This window comes from Giraffa tippelskirchi, chromosome 4 (assembly GCF_054371585.1).
Source record: "Giraffa tippelskirchi isolate mGirTip1 chromosome 4, T2T-mGirTip1v1.2.pri, whole genome shotgun sequence".
Taxonomy (NCBI): domain Eukaryota; kingdom Metazoa; phylum Chordata; class Mammalia; order Artiodactyla; family Giraffidae; genus Giraffa; species Giraffa tippelskirchi.
In genome coordinates, this window is record NC_137278.1 from 110,023,375 (window position 1) to 110,049,780 (window position 26,406).

The 26,406-nt window shown below is 36.0% G+C and overlaps 1 protein-coding gene across 3 annotated transcripts in view; it reads left to right on the forward strand.

The window, feature by feature from the left end:
- NAV3 (neuron navigator 3) overlaps window positions 1-26,406 on the forward strand; it is a 375,406-nt gene that overhangs the window by 93,508 nt on the left and 255,492 nt on the right. For all 3 annotated transcript variants that reach the window (XM_081483945.1, XM_081483946.1, XM_081483947.1), the window contains exons 2-3: window positions 17,411-17,528; window positions 18,167-18,219. In XM_081483945.1, coding sequence (XP_081340071.1) covers window positions 17,411-17,528; window positions 18,167-18,219 — 171 coding nt within the window. The remainder of the gene's footprint in view (window positions 1-17,410; window positions 17,529-18,166; window positions 18,220-26,406) is intronic.

Here is a 26,406-nt window from a genome sequence, read left to right on the forward strand (position 1 = left end):
TAGCAAACAGCCGACTACATGAGAGATCTCACCATGTGTCACGTACATACACACATATATGTATATGCTATTGTAATTGACAATTTCAAAATTGTCAAATATTTATGAAAATAGCATATGCCCCCAAATCTTCCAAATAGTGTTGTATTGGCTTAGAATTAATGTGAAAATGACAAAAAAGAAAACGGCACAAAACAAAAGTATTTTCAAAAGTCTCTATTTTCCCCCAGGAATTTCACTCCTACAGACTAGCAGTGACTGAATGGATGTATTAGGGACCCTGGGGTGATGCACTTTTCTTTCCATTACTTTTCATTGCAGGTTTTTAGCACAGCAGGAAGTGTCTCTCTCAGCTTCCAAGTTTATGTTTTTAGTCTAAGTAAATACAAACCACCTCTTGTTCACTTTCTTCTAAATAATTATTTTTAACCTTGAAAAAAACTTTGAAATAGATGCCTACTTTTATTACTAAAAATGTAAAGATTTTAATATAGAATTGAATGGTTTGCAGAGAGCATTTACAGTCAGTATTTTCTGGGCTCATTGTGAGGTTTTTGTGGTTGTTATTGTTGTTTTGGTAGCAGAAGTAGTTTAGGAGCTAAAGGAAAATACCATATAAGCCATAAGTCTTTTGTTACTTTTAATTTACTTAGAAATGACATTCTCTTCACATTGAAACACAGTTTAAAGTACTAGAAATAAAACAATTTTTATGTGTGAACATCATTGTCTGTGCCAGTGGTTCTCAAATGTTAGCATGCATCAAAAGCACCTGAGGGGGTTGTTAAAACTCAGATTATAGGCTCCACCTTCAGAGTTCTGAGTTAGTGGCTCTCCAGTGACAACTGATAATTTTCTCTTCTAGCAAGTTCCTAGATGACTCTGAGAATGTTGGCATAGGGACCATAGTACTTCGAGAATTACTGGGCTATGTTTAATATTTCTATCAGTCAATTCTTCACTAATAATTATAGGTACATGAAGAGAAATATCTGGGTCAGAAGCCTAGAAACTGTGAATAGCTAAGACTAATAGAGATTTATGCTCTTTTAATTTTGTGTTTCATTAATATGATTTTCTTACACATATTTTTCTGCCATATTATTTGGTCTTTGAAGGCTGCTTGCTAATATTTACCTTGAATTTAAATTACATCAATTATCAGACTGAGATAAAAAGGTAAGAGAATTTCAAGTATTATGCTTTTTTTCCCCTAGAAAAAGTTCTCTTAACTGGTTCTGATATGCAGATTTTAGCTCATGTTACCACCTGGATTATTAGAATTTTGCAAGCTGTTAGGATTCCCCAAAGAGCATTCTATAAATGCCAGATGTTGTAGCAGTCAAATAAAGGAGATTTTTCCTCATATTTTGAGATGCATGTCACATGCAATGGAAATAACTATAGGAGGCCAGAATTAAGAAAGCTCGTAAGTGAGATATTTCCTTTAGTGTGAGCTAAGAGTACAGATTCTGAGACAGAATATCTGGGTTATTTGGCACCCTTGCTCTTGAGACCTGGGGAAAGTACTTCACCTCTCTGTTTCAAGATCCTCATGTCTGAAATGGAATAATAGTATCTTCCTCTTAGGGAGCTTTGAGGATTGATTAGTGAAACCATTTAACATGTGCCTTACTCTCAACAATATTATCAATAGATACTATGTCTTGGAGAAAGAATACTATAAAGCCCTTTTTTTTAGTCACACTGCTGGTAGCAGTGGAAATACGATTGAAGTTAAGTGAGAAAAAAAAAAAAGTACCAGAATTGCACTGTATGATTATACGATCCAACTCCTTTTTAAAGAAAAAAAAAAAAACTTACAAGATGTCATATTCTCTATGGAAGGAAATATCATTTAAAAAAAAGCACTGTGAATTTAAAACAGGGTCAGTTCAGTTCAGTTCAGTCGCTCAGTTGTGTCTGACTCTTTGTGACCCCATGGACTGCAGCACTCCAGGCCTCCCTGTCCATCACCAACTCCTGGAGTTTACTCAAACTCATGTCCATTGAGTCGGTGATGCCATCCAACCATCTCATCCTCTGTCGTCCCCTTCTCCTCCCGCCTTAAATCTTTCTCAGCATCAAGAACTTTTCCAGTGAGTCAGTTCTTCACATCAGGTGGCAGAGTATTGAAGTTTTAGCTTTAGCATCAGTCCTTCAAATGAATATTCAGGACTGATTTCCTTTAGGATGGACTGGGTGGATCTCTTTGCAGTCCAAGGGACTCTCAAGAGTCTTCTCCAACACCACAGTTCAAAAGCATCAATTCTTCGGTGCTCAGCTTTCTTTATAGTCCAACTCTCACATCCATACATGACTACTGGAAAAAACCATAGCTTTGACTAGACGGACCTTTGTCAGGAAAGTAATGTCTCTGCTTTTTAATATGCTGTCTAGGTTGGTCATAGGTTTTCTTCCAAGGAGCAAGCGTCTTTTAATTTCATGGCTGTAGTCACCATGTGCATTGATTTTGGAGCCAAAAAAAATAAAGTCTCACTGTTTCCATCGTTTCCCCATCTATTTGCCATGAAGCGATGGGACCGGATGCCATGATCTTAGTTTTCTGAATATTGAGTTTTAAGCCAACTTTTTCACTCTTCTCTTTCATTTTCATCAAGAGGCTCTTTAGTTCTGCTTCACTTTCTGCCATAAGGGTGGTGTCATCTGCATATCTGAGGTTACTGATATTTCTCCTGGCAATCTTGATTCCAGCTTGTGTTTCATCCAGCCTGGCATTTCGCATGATGTACTCTGCATATAAGTTGAATAAACAGGGTGACAATATACAGCCTTGACATACTCCTTTCCCAATTTGGAACCAGTCTGTTGTTCCATTTCCAGTTCTAACTGTTGCTTCCTGACCTGCATACAAATTTCTCAGGAGGCAGGCCAGGTGGTCTGGTATTTCCATCTCTTGAAAAATTTTCCACAGTTTGTTGTGATCCACACGGTCTAAGGCTCTGGCATAGTCAATTAAGCAGAAGTAGATGTTTTTCTGGAACTCTCTTGCATTTTCGATGATCCAACGGATGTTGGCAATTTGACGTCTTGTTCCTCTGCCTTTTCTAAAACCAGCTTGAACATCTGGAATTTCACAGTTCACGTACTGTTGAAGCCTGGCTTGGAGAATTTTGAGCATTACTTTGCTAGTGTGTGAGATGAGTGCAATTGTGTGGTAGCTTGAGCATTCTTTGGCATTGCCTTTCTTTGGGATTGGAATGAAAAATGACATTTTCCCATCTTGTGGCCACTGCTGAGTTTTCCAAATTTGCTGGCATATTGAGTGCAGCACTTTTACAGCATCATCCTTTAGTATTTGAAATAGCTCAACTGGAATTCCATCATCTCCACTATCTTTGTTTGTAGTGATGCTTCCTAAGGTCCACTTGACTTCTCATTCCAGGATGTCTGGCTCTAGGTGAGTGATCACACCATCACGGTTATCTGGGTCATGAATATCTTTTTTATATAGTTCTTCTGTCCCGGGTAGATGCTTCTTATTTATATATTAAATTTCTGGCAGTGCTTTATGGATTACCCACTCATGAGGAAATTGCCCAGGATGATGGTCACACTTAAAACCTTAAGTGGAGGAGAAAATACGACTCAAAAGCCGAAGCAGTCAGTGCATTTGCGGTGCTAAAATGGATCAGTAACACATGACTGCAAACGGATGCCAGGGAACCCTTACAAGACTGTGGGAAATGATGATTTGGACAAAGGAGCTGGGTGGCTAGAGTGTCACCAGGTTTTCCTTTTGCATTACATTATGTCTGTCCCTGCCCATCTAAGATTTTCTTATTCCCAATATCAATGAGGCATATCTCGTTTTGTTGTTTCACTTTATTGCATTTCACCGGTAATAGGTTTTTTATAAATTGTAGGTGTGAAACAACCCTGCATCAAGCTTTCCCAGTAATATTTTTTCACTTCATGTCTTTGTGTCACATTTTGGTATTTCTTGCAATATTTCAGCCTTTTTCATTATTACTACATGTGTTATGATAATCTGTGATCAGTGATTTTTTTCGATGTTGCTACTGAAAAAGTATATGACTCGCTGAAGGCTCAGATGATAGAATTTTTAGCAATAAAGTGTTTTTCATTTAAGGTATGTAAATTTTTTCGACTTAATGGCTATTGCACTTAATAAACTACAGCATAGTGTAAATGTAGCGTTTATATGCACTGGATAACAAAATTCCTCTGACCTGCTTTGTTGAGACACTTGCTTTACTGAGGTACTCTAGAATGGAACCCACAAAATCTCAGAGGTATGCCTATAGGGAGAGGTCATTAGATTCCAAGCTAATAATTTTTGGTATTAAGTTAAGCAGATAAATGCAATTGTAAATGAAAATATCAATATAATTTGTTTCAGTAAATTCAGTAAAATTCACCCCTTGACTAAGAAAAGTCAAGGGGTGCATTTGACAGCTTCATACCAAAAACATGCCACTGGGATCCATAGGGTTGCAAGCACGAGATTTGAGAATATTGATGATGATTTAGTCCATCCGGCTTATGCTCAAATTAAATACAGTAGGCGGTCTAGGTGTATTGTAGTCTTATATAGGAAATAACTCTCAAAGAACATGAAACACTAAGTGCAGAAATAATGGAAAGTGGTATTTTTGCATGTATATGAATTTTAATCATGTTTATTTAAGACTGGTAATCCCTTCATATGGAATGAATTATTAGTAATATATGTGACATGTACCAGAAGTGTACTAATCATCATTAAGGTATTTTCTTCTTTGCAGCCAAAAATCAGATATTTTGAACAATTAAGAAATATTTATGTTTTCTTAAAATATAAAACTGAAAGCATCATGTATATATCATCTATATGAATTGCATACAGATGGCTTGAAAGACTGAAAGCCAGACTTTTTTGGGTGTCTACTAAGTGGTAGACACCAATATTATAACTTCCTTGAAGTTTTAGTCTACTCCTGCCTTTTACAGTATTTTATTCTGACTCTTTTATCTGCCCATCTGGTGTCTGCATTTTATTTTAGAGGGTTTTATCAAATGTATTGTAGGCTTCAACTCTGTATGCACCAAGTGTGAGACACTATAAAGCTGTGTTCACACATCCACACATTTCTTATTGTCTTCTGGGACTAATTATAGGTCCCCCACTGGCCAGCTGGTTGGGTACCTTAAATTCTGATGTCTTTGGTCTTAGAAATAACTACTGTTGTCAGAGAAAGACTTTCCAGTTCTGGAATGAGGCTGGAATGAGGCTGGGGGAAATATACTCCTGCATTTCTGAAGGAGAAAGAACGCCAATAGAGGAAGACAGTTGCTGAAGTCTCAACTTCAAGATGCATAATATTTAACTTCTCATTTTCATTCTTATGCCTCCACCCTCCTGCCTGACTGGTAACTCTCAGTCTGGAATTTCCCTGGTCTGTATTTCCAGGCTTTTGATGGTATGAGTGGGAGACAAGGAATTCTATAGCTCTTGTCTCTGGTTCCTCCCAGCTTCCATTTGGTCTGTTGCCCACACTTTCTGAGTTGTTCTTGGATTCTATGAGAAAACTTCCCTGCGTTGCTTTGGTATCTCCCTCTGCAGATCCTGTGGGTTTGATGTTTCTTTACTTCTCTTTGCTAAGTCATGTATCACTCTTTCATCTGCTTTCCATATTTATGTATTATAGTCATGGAGTTAGAGTTTTTGATTTTTGCTCTTGCTCTTTTAAGGGAGAGTTTCTAGAAAATACCAGGGTGGTGAAGTATTTATTTCACTGTGAGAAAGTGAGAGTCTTACACCTTAACTTTTCAGTTGCTAAGTCGTGTCCAGCTCTTTGTGACCCATTAGACTGTAGCACACCAGGCTTCCCTTGTCCTCCACTGTCTCTCTGAGTTTGCTCAAGCTCATGTGTGTTGAGTCGGTGATGCCGTCTAGCCATCTCATCCTCTGTCACCTCCTTCTTGTCTTGCACTCAATCTTCCCAGCATCAGGGTCTTTTCCAATGAGTCAGTTCTTCGTATCAGGTGCCCAGAGTATTGGAGTTTCAGCTTCAGCATCAGTCCTTCCAGTGAATATTCAAGGTTAATTTCTTTTAGGATTGACTGGTCTGATCTCTTTGCTGTCCAAGGGACTCTCAAGAGTCTTCTCCAGCACCACAGTTTGAAAGCATCAATTTTTCAGTGCTCTTTATGGTCCAACCTTCTTAATGGTCCAACTCTACATCTGTACCTGACTACTGGAAAAACCTTCTTTATGGTCCAACTCTACATCTGTACATGACTACTGGTGAAACCATAGCTTTGACTATATGGACCTTTGTCAGCAACGTGATGTCTCTGCTTTTTAATATGCTGTCTAGGTTTGTCATAGCATTTCTTCCAAGGAGTGAATGTCTTTTAATTTTGTGACTACAGTCACTGTCCGCAGTGCTTTTAAAGCCCAAGAAAATAAAGTCTCTTGCTGTTTCTGTTGTTTTGCCATCTGTTTGCCATGAAGTGATGGGACTGGAAGCCATGGTTTTAGTTTTATGAATGTTGAGTTTTAAGCCAGCTTTTTCACTCTCCTCTTTTACCCTCAATAAGAGGCTCTTTAGTTTCTCTTCCTTTTCTGCCATTAGAGTGGTATCATCTGCATATCTGAGGTTGTTGGTATTTCTCCCAGCAATCTTGATTCCAGCTTGTGCTTCATCCAGCCCAGCATTTCTCATAACGCGCTCTGCATATAAATTAAATAGGCTTGGTGACAATATACAGTCTTGACATACTCCTTTCCCAATTTGGAAACAATTGGGAGCAATTTGGAACAATCTCCCATTGTTCCATGTTCAGTTCTGTTGCTTCTTAACCTGCATACATGTTTCTCAGGAGGTAGGTAAGGTGTTCTGGTATTCCCATTTCTGTGTATTCCCATCTCTGTGTAATTTACAGAGTTTGTTGTGATCCTCACAATCAAAGGATTTAGCATCATCAATGAAGCAGATGTTTTTTTCTGGAATTCCTTTGCTTTTTCTGTGATCAAACAGATGTTGGCAATTTGATCTCTGGTTCCTCTGCCTTTTCTGAATGCAGTTCATACATCTGGAAGTTCTCAGTGGACGTACTGTTGAAACCTAGCTTGAAGGATTTTGAGCATTACCTTGCTAGCATGTGAAATCCTCTTAAGTAATCTCCCTTTATTGTTTTCCTCTGTTCCAAACTATCCTCCATAGCTGTACCGGAGCTACAGTTTAGAAATACAGTCGTATCTGTCAGTTTTATGTCTCCTATGTAAGAATAAGCTTTCATGTAAAGTATTGACATGGTCTGCTTTGCACAGGACCCTTACCTGATTCCTGTTATCTTTTCTCTAGCTCTTCAATGTGCCTCTTCCCCACACTCTGAACAAATGGAATTATTCTGAACAAATAGATTCAGAATTCAGAACATGAAATACCCCCCTGCCTCTTACTATGTTTCATTACCCTGCATCATATATATAGGATATGCTTTTCCCTTCTCTCTGCTTGCCAAAGCTCATCCTTTTGGATGGCATTCCTCAATCTTCCATCATTCTTCTGGAACCTTCATAATCGTGGCTTTCTTTTTTATCTTTTCTTTTTTGCCATTTTTCTTTGAGCAAAGTTGCTTTTAAAAACTGGAGTAAATTGGCTTCAGAAGGAAACTTTTCTTCTAAAGTGGGAGCTATCCTCTAATTTTTAGGTAGGAAAGTAAACTACCTAATAATTTAATAATTTTGTACTTTAAAGTAGTTGCTATCTATAGTATATAGAATAGTTTAGTACTTAGCCTGCCTAACTTAGAAACAATTCCTAGGGCTTTTAAAGTAATTTGTGTGAGAGATGATGAGAAGTTGAACCAGAACAATTACATTAGCAATGGAGCTGAAAGGTCAGAAGGCATGAAGAAAATAGAGGTAACAGAGATTGAATGGGTAAGATATTGGATGTGAGAAAGAAAAAACAGTAAAAGGAAATTATCAGAATTTATTTTATGCTTACTTTAGAATTTACCTGCTTTCAAAGACCTGATTTGCTGGGTTGTTTATTCATTAATATTCATTTTTTAACTGCTTCAACAATTTTTTGTTGCTGCTGCTGCTAAGTCGCTTCAGTCGTGTCCAACTCTGTGCGACCCCATAGACAGCAGCCCACCAGGCTCCCCCATCTCTGGGATTCTCCAGGCAAGAACACTGGAGTGGGTTGCCATTTCCTTCTCCAATTCATGAAAGTGAAAAATGAAAGTGAAGTCGCTCGGTTGTGTCCGACTCTTAGCGACCCCATGGACTGCAGCCTACCAAGTAACTGTTATTCAACTCACTCATTTATTTAACAAGTTTTTATTGAGTGACTACTGTATGCCAGGGAATACAATAGGCACTTTGGATATAAGGCCAACAAAACTAAATAAGTCAATCTACTAGGGGAAACTAATTAAATAATCAGTCATACAAGGGCTTACATATCAGTGATTAAAAAAGTGACCACCCTAAGAAAAAATGGGCCAATACACAATTAACTTGTCAAAGAAATACAGTGGCAATGAAGGTCCCCCTCAAAAATACTGAGAAGCACTACTTCTGAATCTGGGAGGTGGCTTTTCAGAAAAGTTGATCAATTTACATTCATCTGGAAGTTTATAAGAATGCCCAGAAACACTCTTGCCAGCACTAAATATTATCATGTTTAAGTCTTTGCTAATTCTATAAGCAAAATTAATGTTCACTTTTAATCAACCTCCAAACTTGAATTTTTTTGAAAAACTGCATAAACAGTATTTTCCTGCTAACTGAGTTAACCATATACTTGGTGAATCTATTACATACATTGTGATGATACTGATATTATCAAAAGCTTTTAATGTGTTCATTTTATAATAGTACCTCTTGAGACTTCCCAGATGTTGCAGTGGTAAAGAATCCACCTCCCAATGTCGGAGACGCAAGAAATGTGGGTTCAGTCCCTGGGTCAGGAAGATGTCTTGGAGAGGGAAATGGCAACCCACTCCAGTATTCTTGGCTGGAAAATCCCATGGACAGAGAAGCATGGTAGGCTATAGTCCTTGGGGTCGCAAGGAGTCAGACATGACTGAGCACTTACACTCACTCATAGCCCTCAGTATTGAGATTTCTAGAAGGTCTGCAAGAGCCATGACATTGACCTCCATGGATTGTTGGTCTTATCAGTTCCGTGATAACAACTGAAGATCCAGTGTGGGATCAAATTTCAAGCTGACTAAAAATAGCATGTTTTAAATCTTAAATCCTTAGTAATTTTTCTAGTCCTTTTGTCCAAGTTTGCCAATTGTTCATGGATTTTTAGTCGTATACTGAGGTATATAAAATTACAGCTTTTAATTCTCTGTTCCTATTCAGCAGGAGAAAATTGATTTTTCCCAAATCAAAGTATTCAGTTACTTCCAGTTTAAAGCCCAGTGTTATCAGAAAAGGGCCAGTCAATTCCAGATCTTCTCCTTCCCTTGTGCACCTTTCTTTCTGAAGGGTAGTCTGCGGAGCGTTGGTGCACAGAGATACTTGTTCCCATGGCACTGTGATGCCACGTCTTCTGGGCCATTGGTGCCCATCACTGCTGCTGCCTGGTGAGTGGTGAAATTTATGAGGCCTGTCAGATTGTACTTATCATAAACTGTGGTCACATCTTTCTTACTTTTTGTCCTTTCACGTATCAGTTCTAAGCATTCTTCCTGTCTTGATTTCAAATACTCTCTAGGATAAGTGCCTTTCCCTTAGACAATTCCATATTGTTTTCAGGAATTGGAGAAAAGCAAAAACACACAAACAGATGCTGTCCCGTAAACTTTTGGTACATGTTATGCTTTGTGAGTCCTTCTTGGGTCCAGATGTTAGTGTGAAATTCTACCCAGGCAAGTGGCCTGTTAGGTCGCATCTTAGCACCTTTCCTTTCTTCCAGTTGTCTTGCCAGTACCAGTTCTCTTTTTGGGAAAAATACTTCCCTAATCCACCATTCATGGCTTATCTTTTAAGTGCTTACTACTCTTTATATAATGCAGAAGCCTCTTATTGCCATGGAAATTCTTGGCTTTCAAAATGATTTCTGTCTACTATGTATTTAGAAGAGCCTATTTGACTTCTGAAAGGCAGTGATTTGAATAAACTGGAGAGTAGTGCTTATGGCAATGTCACCGCTTGTTGAATGTTGGGGAGAAACTAATGGTATAAGTAAGTGCAGGGTTAAAACTGGCTCAACTAATATTTAAAAATTATCAGACTTCACTTATAATATTTTCTAATTAGGTTATCAGTTTAGTCACTCAGTTGTGACCGACTCTTTGTGACCCCATGGACTGCAGCACGCCAGGCTTCCCTGCCCATCACCAACTCCCAGAACTTGCTCAGACTCATGTCCATAGAGTCGGTGATGCCATCCAACTATCTCATCCTCAGTCGTCCCCTTCTCCTCTTGATTTTTTCCAGCATCAGGGTCTTTTCCAGGGAGTCAATTCTTCACAGCAGGTGACCAAAGTACTGGCGTTTCAGCTTCAGCATCAGTCCTTTCAATGAATATTCAGGACTTTAGGTTATAGGTTAATGTATTTCTATTAAAATAGATTCTTGACTAAAGAGTCTGTCTTTCCCAACCTACTTCTCTACATTCTTTCGATCATTTAGCACTCATTATAAATAAATTATTGTCTCTCACTGACATATTTGTGTACCTCTGTGCAGCATATGCTAGAGAAGGCAATGGCACCCCACTCCAGTGCTGGAAAATCCCATGGACGGAGGAGCCTGGTAGGCTGCAGTCCATGGGGTCGCTAAGAATCGGACACAATTGAGCGACTTCACTTTCACTTTTCACTTTGATACATTGGAGAAGGAAATGGCAACCCACTCCAGTGTTCTTGCCTGGGGAATCGCAGGGACAGGGGAGCCTGGTAGACTGCCATCTATGGGGTCGCACAGAGTCGGACATGACTGAAGCGACTTAGCAGCAGCAGCAGTGCAGCATATGCAATAATAAAAAGTCATAATTATTTTATTTAACTGTCAGGTTACTTAAAATACACTCATCAAATTCTGAAATTATGGTTAAAAAATTCAGGAATAGATTGCTGTGATACACAACAGCAGTACATTATGTTGTCAGTAATTAAAAAGAAGTCATCAGGAGCAAAAGTTTAAGACTCCTTGGAGAATCAAAGTAGAACTTGTGATGTTGTTTTACTGTAACAGAACAAAAGCAATGTGGTGTCTATGTATTGTCTTCTATTTTTGTTTGTTTTGTGTGTTTTGCCATATTTATTTATCCATTGCAGTTTTATTGAGAAATAATTGATATATATCACTCTATAAGTCTAAGGCATACAGCCTGATAGTTTGGTTATATATGCCGGTGTGTGTGCTAAGTAGCTACAGTCGTGTCCAATTCTGTGCAACTCTAGGGACTAGCCTTCCAGGCTCCTCTGTCCATGGGATTCTCCACACAAGAATACTGGGTGGGTTGCCATCTCTTGCTCCTCCAGAGTATCTTCCCAACCCAAGGATCAAACCCATGTCTCTTACGTCTCCTACATTAGCAAGTGAGTTCTTTACCACTAGCACTACCTGGGAAGCCTTTGGTTTATATATACTGTGAAATTATTACTACAATAGGTTCATTAACATCCATCTTCTCACATAGATAGAGTAAAAAGAAAAAAGCGAGGAGGAGGAAGTCTTTTTTCCATATTCACACCAGTGTTTATTATCTCATCTTTTTGATAACAGCCATTCTAACAGGCATGAGGTAATATCACATTGTGGTTTTAATTTGCATTTCCCTAATGATTGGTGATACTAAACTTCTTTGCTCCTACTTGTTGGCCTTCTGTATATTTTCTTTAGAGAAATGTCTATTCAGATCCTTTGCCTATTTTTAATTCAATTATTTGTATTTTTTCCTATTGCATTATATAATTTTTAAAAATGTATTTTAGATATCAATTCCTTTATCACATAGTTTGCAAATATTTTTCCCATTTTATGGGTAGTTTTTTCACTTTATTGATAGTTTCTTTTGCTGTGTCAAGCTTTTTGGTTTGGTACAGTCCCACTGGTTCTTTTTTTAATTTCTTTTTTTGAGCTTTACATGTCATATTCAAAAATTCATTCCCAACACCCATGTCAAAGAATTGATTCCTATGTTTATTTCTAGGAGTTTCATGGTTTCAAGTCTTAATCCATTTTGTGTTAATTTTTGTAAAGTGGCATAAGACATGGGTGCAGTTTCATTCTTTCATGTGTGAATATCTAATTATCTCAGCACCATTTACTGAATTAACTGCCTTTTCTCCATTGAGTGTTCTTAGCCCTTTTGTCAAATGTTACTTGACTTTATATGCTTGGGTTATTTTTACGTTTTCAGATTTGTTCCATTGGTCTATGTATTGGTTTTTATGCCACTATCATATTGTTTTGATGATCATAGCTTTATAATATGGCTTGAAATCACGAATATTGCCTTCTCTTTGACCCTATTATTTTGTAATTTAAAAACAAGCATCAAACATTGTAAAAGAAATATTTTATTGTGTGTGCTGCTGAAGTGAGCACTGTAAAAGAAAAATTATAGGATCAATACTTAAGACATCATTATAACTTGCAGCGATTTTCCTTCATTAGTTAGGTTACCTCCATTTGGGTAGACAGCTAATTTTTAAGGATTTGACAGTGATACTGATGAATTATGTTAATAAACTAATTACAATTAACATAAATATATTTTATATTGAAACATGAACTACTAACACTATTTGACACTTAACGCATATTTAGTAAAGTGAAAGGCCATATCCCAAGAGTATACATTTATTCAATCCTACAGTAATTCCATTCATAGAGAATACTATTATTACCATTTTATAGGTGAAGAAAATCTGATACTGAGAGGAAATAAATGTTCAGTCAGTATCCACATGGATATTAAATGGCAGAGCAGAAATTTCAGCCCTGTAGATTGTTCCTTAAAGAATACCTGCTGTTGCATACAGGCCCTAAAACACATGCTGATAAATATGAAGTATAAAATATGCCATGGTGCATTTCATTCTATTATTTTAAATTATTGTGAATGAATAATTAGACATACAAATGTGCTAGAGTTTCTAAGTAGCACTTTGGTAAGTGTAATATCGTTAATTCTTTTGAATTAACTGAAATATAATTACTACATGAGATGACATTTACATTCATAACATTGCAGTTAAAATGGTTGAGGAAAGTTGGCTTAAGATGCTTAAAGGTAAATGCTATTTAAAGTTTTGGTCAGAACCTTGATGACTTAAATACTCAGTGATCCTGCTATAGAAAATACAAAATATTGATTTATGAGTAATTTGATGTTATTTTCAATTATATCAGTTTCTTCACCCCCAAAATAATCCCTCTAATTTGTAATATAATCCTACAAAATATGTTGCCACACATTTTGCTCATTCAACTGAGGCTGAAAGGTTAAATGATGTGATTTATTTTTGTGGAAATTAACCAAGGGCAACTTTGGAGCTCAGATCCAAAATCTGGTCATAATTTCACCACTCTGATGTCACCATTCTGTTCAAATAAATTCTGTATTTATTTGAACAACAGATTTCAATGATGGTTGACAAGGTTGTTTGTATCTTCTCTCATCAGATTATTACAGTAAGTTTATTGATGATTTTTAAACACATTTATATACCATGTGGAGAAGGCAATGGCACCCCACTCCAGCACTCTTGCCTGGAGAATCCCATGGATGGAGGAGTCTGGCAGGCTGCAGTCCATGGGGTCGCGAAGAGTTGGACACGATTGAGCGACTTCACTTTCACTTTCACTTTTCACTTTCATGCATTGGAGAAGGAAATGGCAACCCACTCCAGTGTTCTTGCCTGGAGAATCCCAGGGATGGCGGAGCCTGATGGGCTGCCGTCTATGGGGTCGAGCAGAGTCAGACACGACTGGAGCGACTTAGCAGCAGCAGCAGCAGCAGCAGCATATACCATGTGTCCTTTGCTTGAAGACTGTCTTCTTAAAGACACACTTCCTATTTTCACTTTTTTAAATTTAAGTTTTTATTTATTAAAGATATGAAACTATAAGCTTATATTTAATATTTAAAATGTATAGAAGTTTCTAGATAATTGTTTTATATTTCATCATCTATATTATAACCCTTTGGAAAACACTGATTTATTTGAATTAAGTATCTTCTACACATGTCTATTAAAAGGACTAAGTAAAATGCATAGGAACTAATTTTTAAGTTCATTTATTTAGTCTGAATATATTTTTCTGATTGTAGCTAAGTCAGAGTTATTGTCTGAGCAAAATTTCACATGTTGGAGATGCTGGACAAGTCAAAGTACTTGGGCTTGGGATCCCTTTAGAAGAATCCTGGACCAAGTGAAAAAATGTTTCTTGAGCTCAGTCAGAGGCTTTCTCAACAAAGTCTTGAAGCCAACCAGCTGACTTCCCATCTGTTTTCTCACCTAAGTCCCAGAGGGCTTTGGATAGAGGATAAGGCACTGTCAGCATGCATTTGGAGAATAAAAGTATTATTGTTTTTACTTTTTACACATTTCATTTTGTATATATTTAAATGAATATTAAATAAGCATAATTTCTGTAATTTAATGCCTTCATTTAAAAAAAAAAATAAAAGCATCCGTGCAGTATGAGCTTTGTTGGAGGTGGTGTAAGGATGGAGGCATTCACTGCAGGCCTGGATGAGAACATTGCAGCCTCAAAATTGGACACATTCCTCAGAGTTTGGATGGGGGACAGATCTGTGGCCTCAGTGAATTAGATAGCAGGAGTCAGAGATGTGACTAGTGTAAGAAAACAAGGAATACAGTTTCTCCAGTCTTCGACTGCCAATACTTCCACATTTTTTAACCTTTGAGCAATGATAACGTCAACAAATATTTGTTGGAAAGCCACCATAGCAAATAACATTTAGATGCCATAAAATAATAGGTCTTTTTTTAGGATTAACTCTGTGACAGGCCCTTTACAAGTTCAATCTTATTGGTCCTGACATAATACTATAAGTATTATATTATCCTTATTTTGCAGATGAGGAATCAGGTTTAGAAAATATAAGTAATTTATTCAAGGCCCCAGTGGGTAGCAAATAGTCTGCTGGGCCTCCAAGCCATGTGTGCTTGACCCCAGAACTCATATTCTTCATCATTGTGGATCCTTTACAGTCAGTTAACTGGTCCTTATAAATAATTTGCTGCCTTGGTGATAGGCACAAATAAAGTCTGGCCCACACTGAAGTTTCTACTAGACAGCAAATGATTAATGCTATCATTTGATTGACGTGTAGGTGAAGGGAAAGTGCTCAATTTTTAAAGATTATAAACAGTGTAAATCTTATAAAATTAAAATTTTGCAACAACACAAGTAGAATAAAATCTTAATTGAGGAAGATGATCAACAAATAAAAATGTCAATCTAGAAATTGTGATTGTTTTCTAATTAAGGAGACACTCGTGCAAGTGATTTTTCTTGCACTTTAATAATCTTCAGTATAAAGAAGATAATGAATGTGAAGAAACAAGATGTCGTATTGCCATCATATATGTTTTTCTTATGCAGTAGGATATACCTCAAATTACTGATATCAGAACACATTCTACCAGTACATATGCACTAAGATGCCACCTTATAGTTTCTAAAATAAAGAAACATCCTTTTTCTTTTGTGTTATATTTTGAATTGTTTGTACCTAGGATCCATTAAAAAACACTTGGCAGCCCCAGTTTTAGATTTTGGTCCTATAAAAAATACTAGTATAGGTATGTGCCAAGACATATATAAGATGTCTTACAAACTTAGAAGCAATGGAAACATTTTTAAACAAAATAAGTATCTTTCATTAGAGGGGATTGATACTATGTATAATATAACATCAAAAATAGTGATACATTTTTGTAAAATGGTTTTAGAAGTGTTATTAACATATTGTTACAGAAAATGATGAAAATGCAGAGTGATAGGTAAAATTGAGCTAGATTTGGTTATGCATTCTGTCATGAATATGTGTGTGTGGTGTGTAATATGATGTCATGTGGTGAAGTGTGTAGGTGTATAAAAAGGTCTAGAACTATTTATATCAATTTATTCAAAAGTGGGTGGGGTTGCAAGTTATGGTAAACTTTTATTTGTCCAGTTTTACACTTCTGTTTTACTTTATTTTTATAAAAACAGGTATTAATTTTGTTAGAAAAAAAATTTCTTTCTTTCTTTCTTTTTTTTTTTTTGCATTTTGCTTGGGTCTGTGCTCATGACCACAAGGCACAGCTTACCTTTCCATCTGATTTGTCCTAATTTCAGGCATCCTGCCGTAATTACATGATTTTCAACTGTGCCCTTGATTCCTTTGTTCCTCTGCCTCTCTGTATTTGGTACCCTCTAGGGGAAAGCCCTTCCCTTCACTTCCTATCTTCAGGTTCTATTATGTTTCCAGTTCTAATTCCAGTGCTTCTTCTATAACGCATTTTTATATTTCTCAGTTATTTGTCCTCCTCTGTTCTTATTTCAAGTTTTCATTCTTCTATCACATTATGTTATGGTCTGCCTTGTAATAAGTATACTAATATGTCCATGTGAGCCTCTCATTAAATTGAAGTTTTATCCTTATAATTAGATTATCATCAGTAAGTGCCTATAACATTTGAAACTATTAACATCAGTAAGTGCCTATAACATTTGAAAAATTAGTAATATTTTATTTTTATGAAGTTTTTGAACAGTTTCAATATTTTCCTCTATCATAATCTGTTCTTGGAGAGACACCTCTGCTTTATATAGATAGCCAAGCTTAGAGTTCATATTCTATACCTCAATTCTATATTAATGATAATTTCTATATAATAGCTACATTTATTTCTTCTATTCTCTTATAAAAACACATTATGAGAAGCTGAAATGGAATTTGACAATTCAAATAAAATAGCTTAGGCATCTGCAATTATTTCATAAAATGATGCCAAAATATTATCACATGCAGTATCTCACATGACAGATTTAATAAAGTCTGCTCAGAGAAATACACATTTTTATAGTGAGATTCCTATATAAGTCAATCCAGGTGGCTTCCTTTTACAAGGACAGACAGGATTATTTTCAGTATGTTGGAGCCAGAGACAAGAGAGTAAGAACTGAAACTGATTTGCAAACAGGAGCTTCCTCAGTAGTCATCCAGGAAGGGAGTTTTGCTCTGTCACAAGTGACTAGTCCCTGGTTTTGAAAAAGAGTGAATTTAAAAATTATTTTACAACTATTTCCTTTTGAGCTATGACTTCTTAAGCTGGAATGTGATCCAGAATAACATCCCTTTGAATCCAACATTTGTCTTAAGCATTTTTATTGCCTCTCTTTTCCCTCATCTCATCTCACTTCTTCCCTCCCTCTGTTCAACAGATTTACACGGACTGGGCTAACCACTACCTAGCAAAATCGGGCCACAAGCGGCTGATCAAGGATTTACAGCAAGACATTGCAGATGGAGTACTGCTAGCAGAAATCATCCAGATCATTGGTAAGACCTACCCTCTGGGGAAAAAAAAACAAAACTTGAAAGTCTCTGCCCCCACCTACTTTGGGTAAAATAGAATTTAAGTCAAATGCTTAGAAACTTGGTCCATGTGTCTATGAGATTAATGTAGCTCTCCCTGTGATTTAATTAAAATGTTTATGTGAGAATGTTTGAAAAAGGCAGTTTGGCCATACTTGTAGATGGCTAGAGCTGTATTGTTACATACACTGAATTGTCAGAAATGAACGCTTCATTAAACCATATGTCTCCCATGTGTGCTTTTTGTTAGCTGGAGCAACTCATACACTCTGAGATTCCTTGAAACTGTATCCTGATCCAGCAGGGACAATTGTGAAAGGTTTCATGTCAGCAGTCATTTGGCACAAGCTGAGGAATTAGCAGCAACTTCCTTCTCAGTCACTTTTTTTGTTTTTTTATTTGCCTGATTTGTGCATATGGACTTGGTGGCTGCTAACAAGTGTGTCCTCTTGTACAGCTTAGGAGACAAAGTGAATGTAGCAGCAGCGTTTTGCTTGTATTTTTTCTTTTTTTTTTTCTTAGTCTCTTGTGTGTGTGTTTCACTTCATGGCTTAAGCATGTCGTTCTTTTTTTCTCTCTTTTATTTTATTTCTTGGCTTTAGCAAATGAAAAAGTTGAAGATATCAATGGATGTCCTAGGAGTCAGTCTCAGATGGTAAGAATCATGTTTATTCTAAATATAATGCCTGTCTTCACTTCCAGAGTTAACTGCATTTATAAATGGACTAGAAATTTATTTTGCATATGTTCCTGCTTATTCAAGAAAAAATTTGATTGTATTCTATCATGTATATATATTTCTTTGGGTGCAATTTAGAAAAAAAGTGATAGCATCAGTATGTTTGAATATGTATAACTTTTGAAAAAACAGTCTCCAGGTGTTTTATCGGATCCTTGACATTTTTTGTGTTCTGATGTCTGAATAATTTCACTGGTGGCAGGAAATCCCATTTCCACTTTTAAGTTGAGCCTTTTTGTCTGAACAACTGATTTGAAGAACAAAAGTTGTCATGTGCATTTAAAAAATGTATAAATTGTATTTCTTTGCTCATAACTAAGTCCAGTATAAACATATGGACTCTTCAGCACTTTTGGAAATGACTCTATAAAGGCAGGCTGCTGGTTTTACTGAGCAGGGACTAACTAGGGGATATGATTCATAGCCTTTTCCAGAAAGTCACCGATCTAGAGGTCTGTATCTCCCACAGCCCTCTCTTATCTTTACCAGTTGGTAAACGGTAAAGTTTTGTAATAAAACAATAGATTGATAAACTGCTGAGATTAGAAGACCACTGCCGTATTAATTAAATAACCACAACTTAATTTTATAAGACAACCTGAAACCAAAATGCCTTAGCTGAAGTTATGTCAGCAGATATAATTAGGAGTGACAGTCAAAATTCAGAAGATGAGGTTTTTCTAAAACTCTTTTTAGCATAGAATAGACATTTAAAATAAAAATAATGAGTACTCAATTGACAGCAATAGGAAGAATGAAAAGAAATGATAAACTTTTTGACCTGCTGACCTGGTATAGATAATGTCGGAAAACTGAAATCCAAAATAATAAAAAATAACTTAGTTTTAAAGAGTGACTAACTAGCATGTCTGGTGTGTGTGTGTGTGTGTTTAAGCACTCTAAGGACCTATTACCGTGTCATGAACTCTCTGCTGCTGTTGTGAAAAAAATCACTATAAAGAAAGATTCTCTGTAAAACACTTTAGTTTTAGGGAAAGTTTTTGATCTAATTACTCGGGGCGCAAAGACGACTCTATAAAAATTAATTATGGTTGTTTCCTGAAGTTTTCCTGGAAGCAATTATAATACCTTCAGGCCCTGCTGCAGTGAAAACTCCTTGATGTTGGTAAAGACATGTAACTTCTCTGACCCTCTGCTTTCTCATCTGTAAAATGAACCCTAATTACAACATGATAATAACATGGAACTGTGGACATTCTTTGCAACCCAAACTGATATGGAAATGCAGCATAGTACTGCTACAAACTTTCTAAAGGGCACGTTCATTAATTAATTCCTGTTAAAAGATTTTTAAGGTTTCTCATTAAAAAGCACTATAGTCTCTGAATATCACATGTTAGTTTCTCATACCCAACACTATTGGTTTTACTTTCCTTATTTCAATCATCAAGAGATGTTGGATACTAAAATTCTTACCTTCACTGCTGTCTTTCCAACTTGATTCTGATAACAGTTCAGTGAATAGCCAAGCTATTGCTTCATGATAAATAATAAACAAACCTCCAAAGCTCATAACTATAGACAGAGATGCAGTCCTTGGATATTCATCTGAAACATCTGTGCCTAAGATTCTACAAATATGAAAATATCTCATAAGGTTCTCTTAATTTTATTACTTCCTGCTCCTTTAGCCCTCAAATGTCATATAACATCTAGTATACATGCTATGTTGATATTTCTGCTTCTGATGAAAAAAAAAAACCAGAAAAACCAAAACCTGAGAAATGCATATGCTATAAAATAGGTGTTTTTCCAGCCAAAAGTTTAGAATTACACTGAATTCTGAGTAATAATGACTTGTAACCTCATTTTTTTTTTTTTTTGTGGTTGAATTTTTAACCTGAAATCGGCATGACTTCCCTGTGGTGATTCACAAGAATACATGTGACACAAATGTAACTTTTTTTGGTTGAATCATTTTTGCCTCTGTTCTTAAAAATTGGCATTGGTAACATGTTATTAATGAATAAAAATTCCAGATTTTAACTGAGATAAGAAAGTAGAGGAAATAGAATTATGATAGCATGACTAGGTTTATAAAGTTCACATATCTATCCCAAACAGGATGTGGGCTGCTTCTTTTTTTGTGTAACAGCCAAGCAGTGCTGCATTAGTAACAGTGAGCACTGTCCTTACTCATAGAACTACTTGTCCAATTCTTTATATATATGTATGTATAAAGGATTGTTCATGGCCTTTGGGTTGGCATTCATGTTTGATAACAAAAGGTAAGGTAAAACTAGGTCTGATACTATTTCTAGTTACACAGTGTTTTTGTTTTTTTTTTTTTAATTTTAAACTTGATAACCTTTTATTCAACAGTTAGTCGCTCAGTCATGTCTGACTCTTTGCAACCCTATGGACTATACAGTCCATGGAATTCTCCAGGCCAGAATACTGAAATAAATAGCCTTTCCCTCCTCCAGGAGATCTTCCCAACCCAGGGATCAAATCCAGGTCCCCCGCATTGCAGGCAGATTCTTTACCAGCTGAGCTACAAGGGAAACCTTTTCTGGATTATTTTAAGCCTTTAAGAACAGACGTTCTCTTGTAGTGTGAATCTACAGGAAATTGATGAATAACAGCCAGATGTTCATATTTGGATAAGATTAACTGAGCACATAAGGCACCAGGTATGGGTTCACTTGAGAATCAGAAACAAATATTCAAATAAGTAATGACGACAGTGTTACATAGGGAAGAAGAAAAGGAATGTGGAGGGAGTGAGCTTGCTGTGTTCCAGAAACAGAAGACCACGTGGTTTGAGCAGTGAGAGATGTTCAGAGGGGAAGATGGAAGCCTAATTATGTGGAACCAAAGGAAGGTCCGCTGTGTTACTCTGTTGACTGAGGAGCCTTCAGAAGACGTTTAAACCTGGACCATGTTATGATCTGATGGAAATATTTAAAAAGATCACCCCAGGTGCTTTCTGAGAATTGTAGAATCCATAAGTGTTGACTTTCAGTTGGGTGTGGGGGATGAAAAATGTAGGGACTATGCAATACTCTCTGATTTTTTGGCTTGAATGAGTAAATAGTTACCATTAAATAAGATGGTTATTATGGAGGGAGAAAACAGGTTAAAAGGTGAATGGGGGGAGATAACAAATTCAGATTTTCACTAATATAATTTGATGTATCCATTGGAACGTCAAGTGGGGGTGACTGGAGGCAATTAGGCATGTGTTTCCAAAAGGTCAGAAGTAAGGTACTGGTTAGAGTATACCTAGTGTGCAGGCACTGATTGAAGTGGACAAGGACGAGATCTCTAGGAGATCTGTGTAAAGCCAGATAGGAAGAAAGCTGAGGTTCTCAGTGGGATATGCCAGCATGTATGTGATGAGGAGAGGTGTAGGAGTCAGAAAAGGGTGAAAAGAGTGGTGAGAAAGTGAGCCCATCACTGAGAGTGTCGTTCAACAGATGTGGATTTGTTAATCCTTAGGGTAGCTATGGTAGCTTAAGCTATAGTGCATACTTGGGTTAGCCTAGTGGGGCAGGGAAAAGTAAAATGAAGGAAATGTGATGGATGCTGTCCAGTGCTACATAAAAAATAGGTTGGTATACCAACGGTGAAAAATTAGTTCTAGTAATTAGACAGGCATTAATGACCTTCAAGTAAACATCTTCTGTAAGAATGATCATGTGTTCAAGAGTGGCTGAGAGCTGCAGATAGCCACTGAGTCTTTAATATTTTTCTAAGATTTTCCTGTTGAAGGGAAAACATGGTTTGAGAGGAAGACAGGGTGAGGGGGTCTTGGAAAGGGGAAGTAGAGAAGGAGGAAGCAGTAAGGAGGGGGAAGGAGATTCCAGGGAAATGCCAGATCCTCAAGGAAGTGGCAGAGGAGGAAATTTGAAGTCTGGGTAGAAGATTTAATGTTGGAAAACAATGGGAATACATTTTCCTTTATGTCATGTCATAAGGGAATATGATTGCATGAAGAGGTAGTTGTTAGTGGATTACATAGAAATTAAAGAAATTCAAATAAATATGATAATGATTTCAGATTATTAGATAATATTAATGTGCTCTTTTCCATGTCATTCTGTAATGGTTACCTTATAGTATAAAGAAAAAATTGATTATAGTATTTTATAACATACAATTCAACAATAATTCTTTCAAATATCATTGACTAAAGAGCACATATTTAAAAACAATATGAACTTGTCTTTACAGCAGTTTATTAGCATGATTATTGAGAGGTTCCAAATCATATTTATTGTTTCAACTGTTATCTATTGCTATCTTTGTTTAATAAGCTTAAGACTAAATTCATCCTGGAAAAAAAAAAAACAGCTAAGTTTGTAGGAGCTTATTCAATGCTATATTTAACATTATCCAAAGATGAAGTTACTAATATGGATGGCACCTGTTAAGTGATTTCTAGGTGGGTGGTATCAGGATTCAAAATATATGCTGCATGCCACAACTTTGGTGAGATTACATGAGGAAATAAATTAGTCAACTATAAATACCAGGAATGTCCAGAATGCCCAGTAGATTAAAAATAGCGGGAAAAAAAAATGCCCAACATGTATTTGAAATGCAGAGGCACAAGTGCAAGGTTCTTAGACAAAAATGAAAGACACGTAGGGGAAAAGTTGTTTGGAAAACAAAATTTTCTTTATTTTAAAATAGCCCATTAGAGCACTTGGCCAGTTAGTTCCGTTGGTTAGAGTAGAACACTAATAAAATAGACCGTGGTATTTAACAATCTTCGTAAATGCATGGAGGGATTAGGAAATTTGATTATGTGCAATAGTTGCAAACCAAGAATTAGATTATGGGGCAGAACTGAGAATCTGGCAAACGCAGTTCACAGCTTGTCCTTCCTCTTCGCTGGCTCATCCCTTCACCTCACTCTAGTAGCTCAATTGTTTTCTCAGCCACAACCTTCTACCTTCTTTCCTATTGTATCATATTGTTTGAAACTTGCTGATATGAGGATTTTTGGAAAACTGGTGCCTCTTACCCTTCTCTGTTTCTAGATGAAATAATAGGTTTTAGTCTTCCCTTAATTCTCTGAGTCCATGTCCTACACAGTTGTGGCTGCCACAATAATTCCTGTATTTCACAGGCATCTTTGTTCCATTTCTATAGTTTACAGGAATCCAGACAGGGAAGCTATTCTTGATAGAAAAATTATTCTGTTGTTTCATCTGTATGTTGCCCTTTCAAGTTTTAATTCTTCCAGCCACTGCTTGTTATTGCTGCCCTTTTAAAGGATCTATTTAGGTAAGATAAGATGAGGTTTCTAACCAAATAGGGAAAAGATAAAATATTGGAATGCTCTAAAGATTTAATAAAATCTTATAAATGGCACACTGCAGGATTCTAGCGCTATGACTCAGAGGAGTGGAATATTGCTAAGTTAGTCCATTCACATGATCCCCTGCCATTTTGAAACTGTTCATCTTCTGGAATGTCTAGAAAAAGATAGCTTAATGAAGACAAATGTTTTCCTACAAATAGAGCTCTGATCTCTAAAGAAGCACTAACTAAAAATCTACTTTGTAGTTTACTTAACGGTTTCATTATTTTTATTTAGGTTCACATTTCAGAAGAATAAGCATAAACTGCAAGTATTAGGAAATTTATATTAAATTATTGATATAATTATTTATGTTATTAATATAAATCACTCTGATGATTTTTAAAACTGAGTTTGTCTCTAGAAGTTCCTCAGTATACTAATAATGTAAAGTCTGGATGAAGAAATTGAAATAAAATGGGGACGTTGAAAGTGTGTCATGTTTAAAGGACAGTGATCACTGGAGTTCTAATTCTGATTAGATGATTCAGGAAAAAACTCCATAAATATTCAAAGTCTTCACTAATTTCTGTAGTGAGGAAATCAGACTGATGAACTCTGAAATCCGTTGGAATGCTGACCTGCTATACTAATTTAATAAAACAGCAAAGACCATGCTTTCTGTTCAGTGTTTCTTTTTAGAAACGTACTTGGGTTTTCAATCTTTGTAACTATAAAACAGTGTCCATAGTAAGGTAAAAAAGATATTTCCTAAGATGTATTAAGTCTAATTTACAATGAAAAACAATACTTTTACAAATGTTATCTAGTCTGCTATTCAGAAATTAAGTAGATGCTGAAAATATAAGAATGCTTTTCTACATTAACTTTATAATATAGAGTAAATAGTGTAAACGTTTTTCTTATAAGTGTCAATATTTTGATTGGTTTGTGTCATTAGTAGGACAAATAGAAATTAAAGTTAAGTACCTAATTTTGAATTGGATACCAGATTTCCACACACAAATTTTTCTTTCTTTTTGAAGATAGGATGTAACTTATTTCTGTTTTTGCAGGTACTTATTAAGCTTTATATCTGTATGGAAAAAAACAGTTGCAAATGTACTTCGTATTTCTGCTGTATATTTGAATATCAACCACTTTCTTAAACATTTAGAATGTTCTTATCCCTAATAGTTTGACTTAAAATACTGTAAGTTGTTTCCCACTGATAAGCCACTATCCCAGTAAACATGAAATACAGCCATACCTAATATTAGAAAACATATTTTGTAGCAATCCTTTCATGATTTTAGCTTTTATTACCTTAAATGGTCTAATTTTTAAAAAGAACTTACTGCTCCATTTTTTTCAATGCCCTTCTTAAAATTAATAGAAAATTACCACTTTTAATACTCAGTAGTAAAAAAAAAAAATATGAAAGAAGAGAAAATTTTAAAATCCTAGCTTGGAAAACAGTATACTAAGATATAAGATGATTTTAAGTGTGACCTGTGATATTCTTACCTTAAAAACCTATAAGTAAAAGTACTTCCATTGGACAGAAAAACAAAATGAAATGGGGGAAACTTTTTCATTTGACCTCAGTATGTTCATTTGAGAAGTATATCTTTGATAAGATAAATTACTTGAAAATCAGCAGATGTACTCAATCTCCTTTATTAAATGATTTAATATGAGTTAAATTAAACTGACCTGTGTGGATAGCCACAGACAAAAATTCATGACATATCGGGTTACACTTTAAAAAATTGTATTGCCCTTTAATTTGTATTAGTCATGTTTCAAACATAAAAAATATTATGAAATTGCATCACATGCGTGCATCCTAAGTCACTTTAGTCATGTCCTACTTTTTATGGTCCTATGGACTGTAGCCCACAAGGCTCCTCTGTGCAAGGGATTCTCCAGGCAAGAATACTGGAGTGGATTCCCATGTCTTCCTCCAGGGGATCTTCCTGACCCAAGGATCAAACCCGTGTCTTTTATATGTCCTGCACTATAGGTGGTTCTTTACCACTAATGCCACCTGGGAAACCCATTATGAAATTGCATCATAAAAGCATCAAACTTTAGAGGTGGACCTGAGAGTGTGGCCATATCAGCATCACTTATTGATTCACTTGTAGATTAAATGCCAACTATCTTTATCCAGTGCTGTACTAGATGCTTCGCTTGCATTTTCATTGCACCATCATAGCAAACCTACACAAGAATTTGCCTCATTGAGGCTGCCTGTGTCCCTTTTCAGTAAGTGGAAGAATCAGTGTTTTGTCTCATGTCTATTTAAGACTAAAAAACAACAACTATTTGAGTCTAGGCCAAATTGCTTTTAAACTTATTAATAAATGCATTTAACAAAATAAGGTCTGAAATTCAAGTCTTTAGATTTTAACCTCTTCCACCTCTCCCTCCTTCTTCTTTAGTGTTTGGATCCTTCTCCTCTTTCCCCTCCATCCAAACTTGCAACATAAATGAGTGTTTTTCTTTAATACAATACTTGTTTCTTCCATCTACAGCAGGAATGAAAGCTTTGGTTAGTTTGGGAGAGCGTACAGGCATATGGGATAATGATTTATAGATTTTATGGTGAAATTATACATTTGGAAAATATGATTATATATAGCTTTACCCTTATATATAATATATATAGATAGATATTATGTAAGTTTAGAACAGTTTTATAACTTCATAATAAAAAACAAAAATTCCTTGTTTTGTTTTGTACTCTGCAACAAACGGAGAAGCAAGAACTTACTAAAAACCCAGAGAATATATTTTCAGGTTAATAGGTACTGATGCAGTATTTT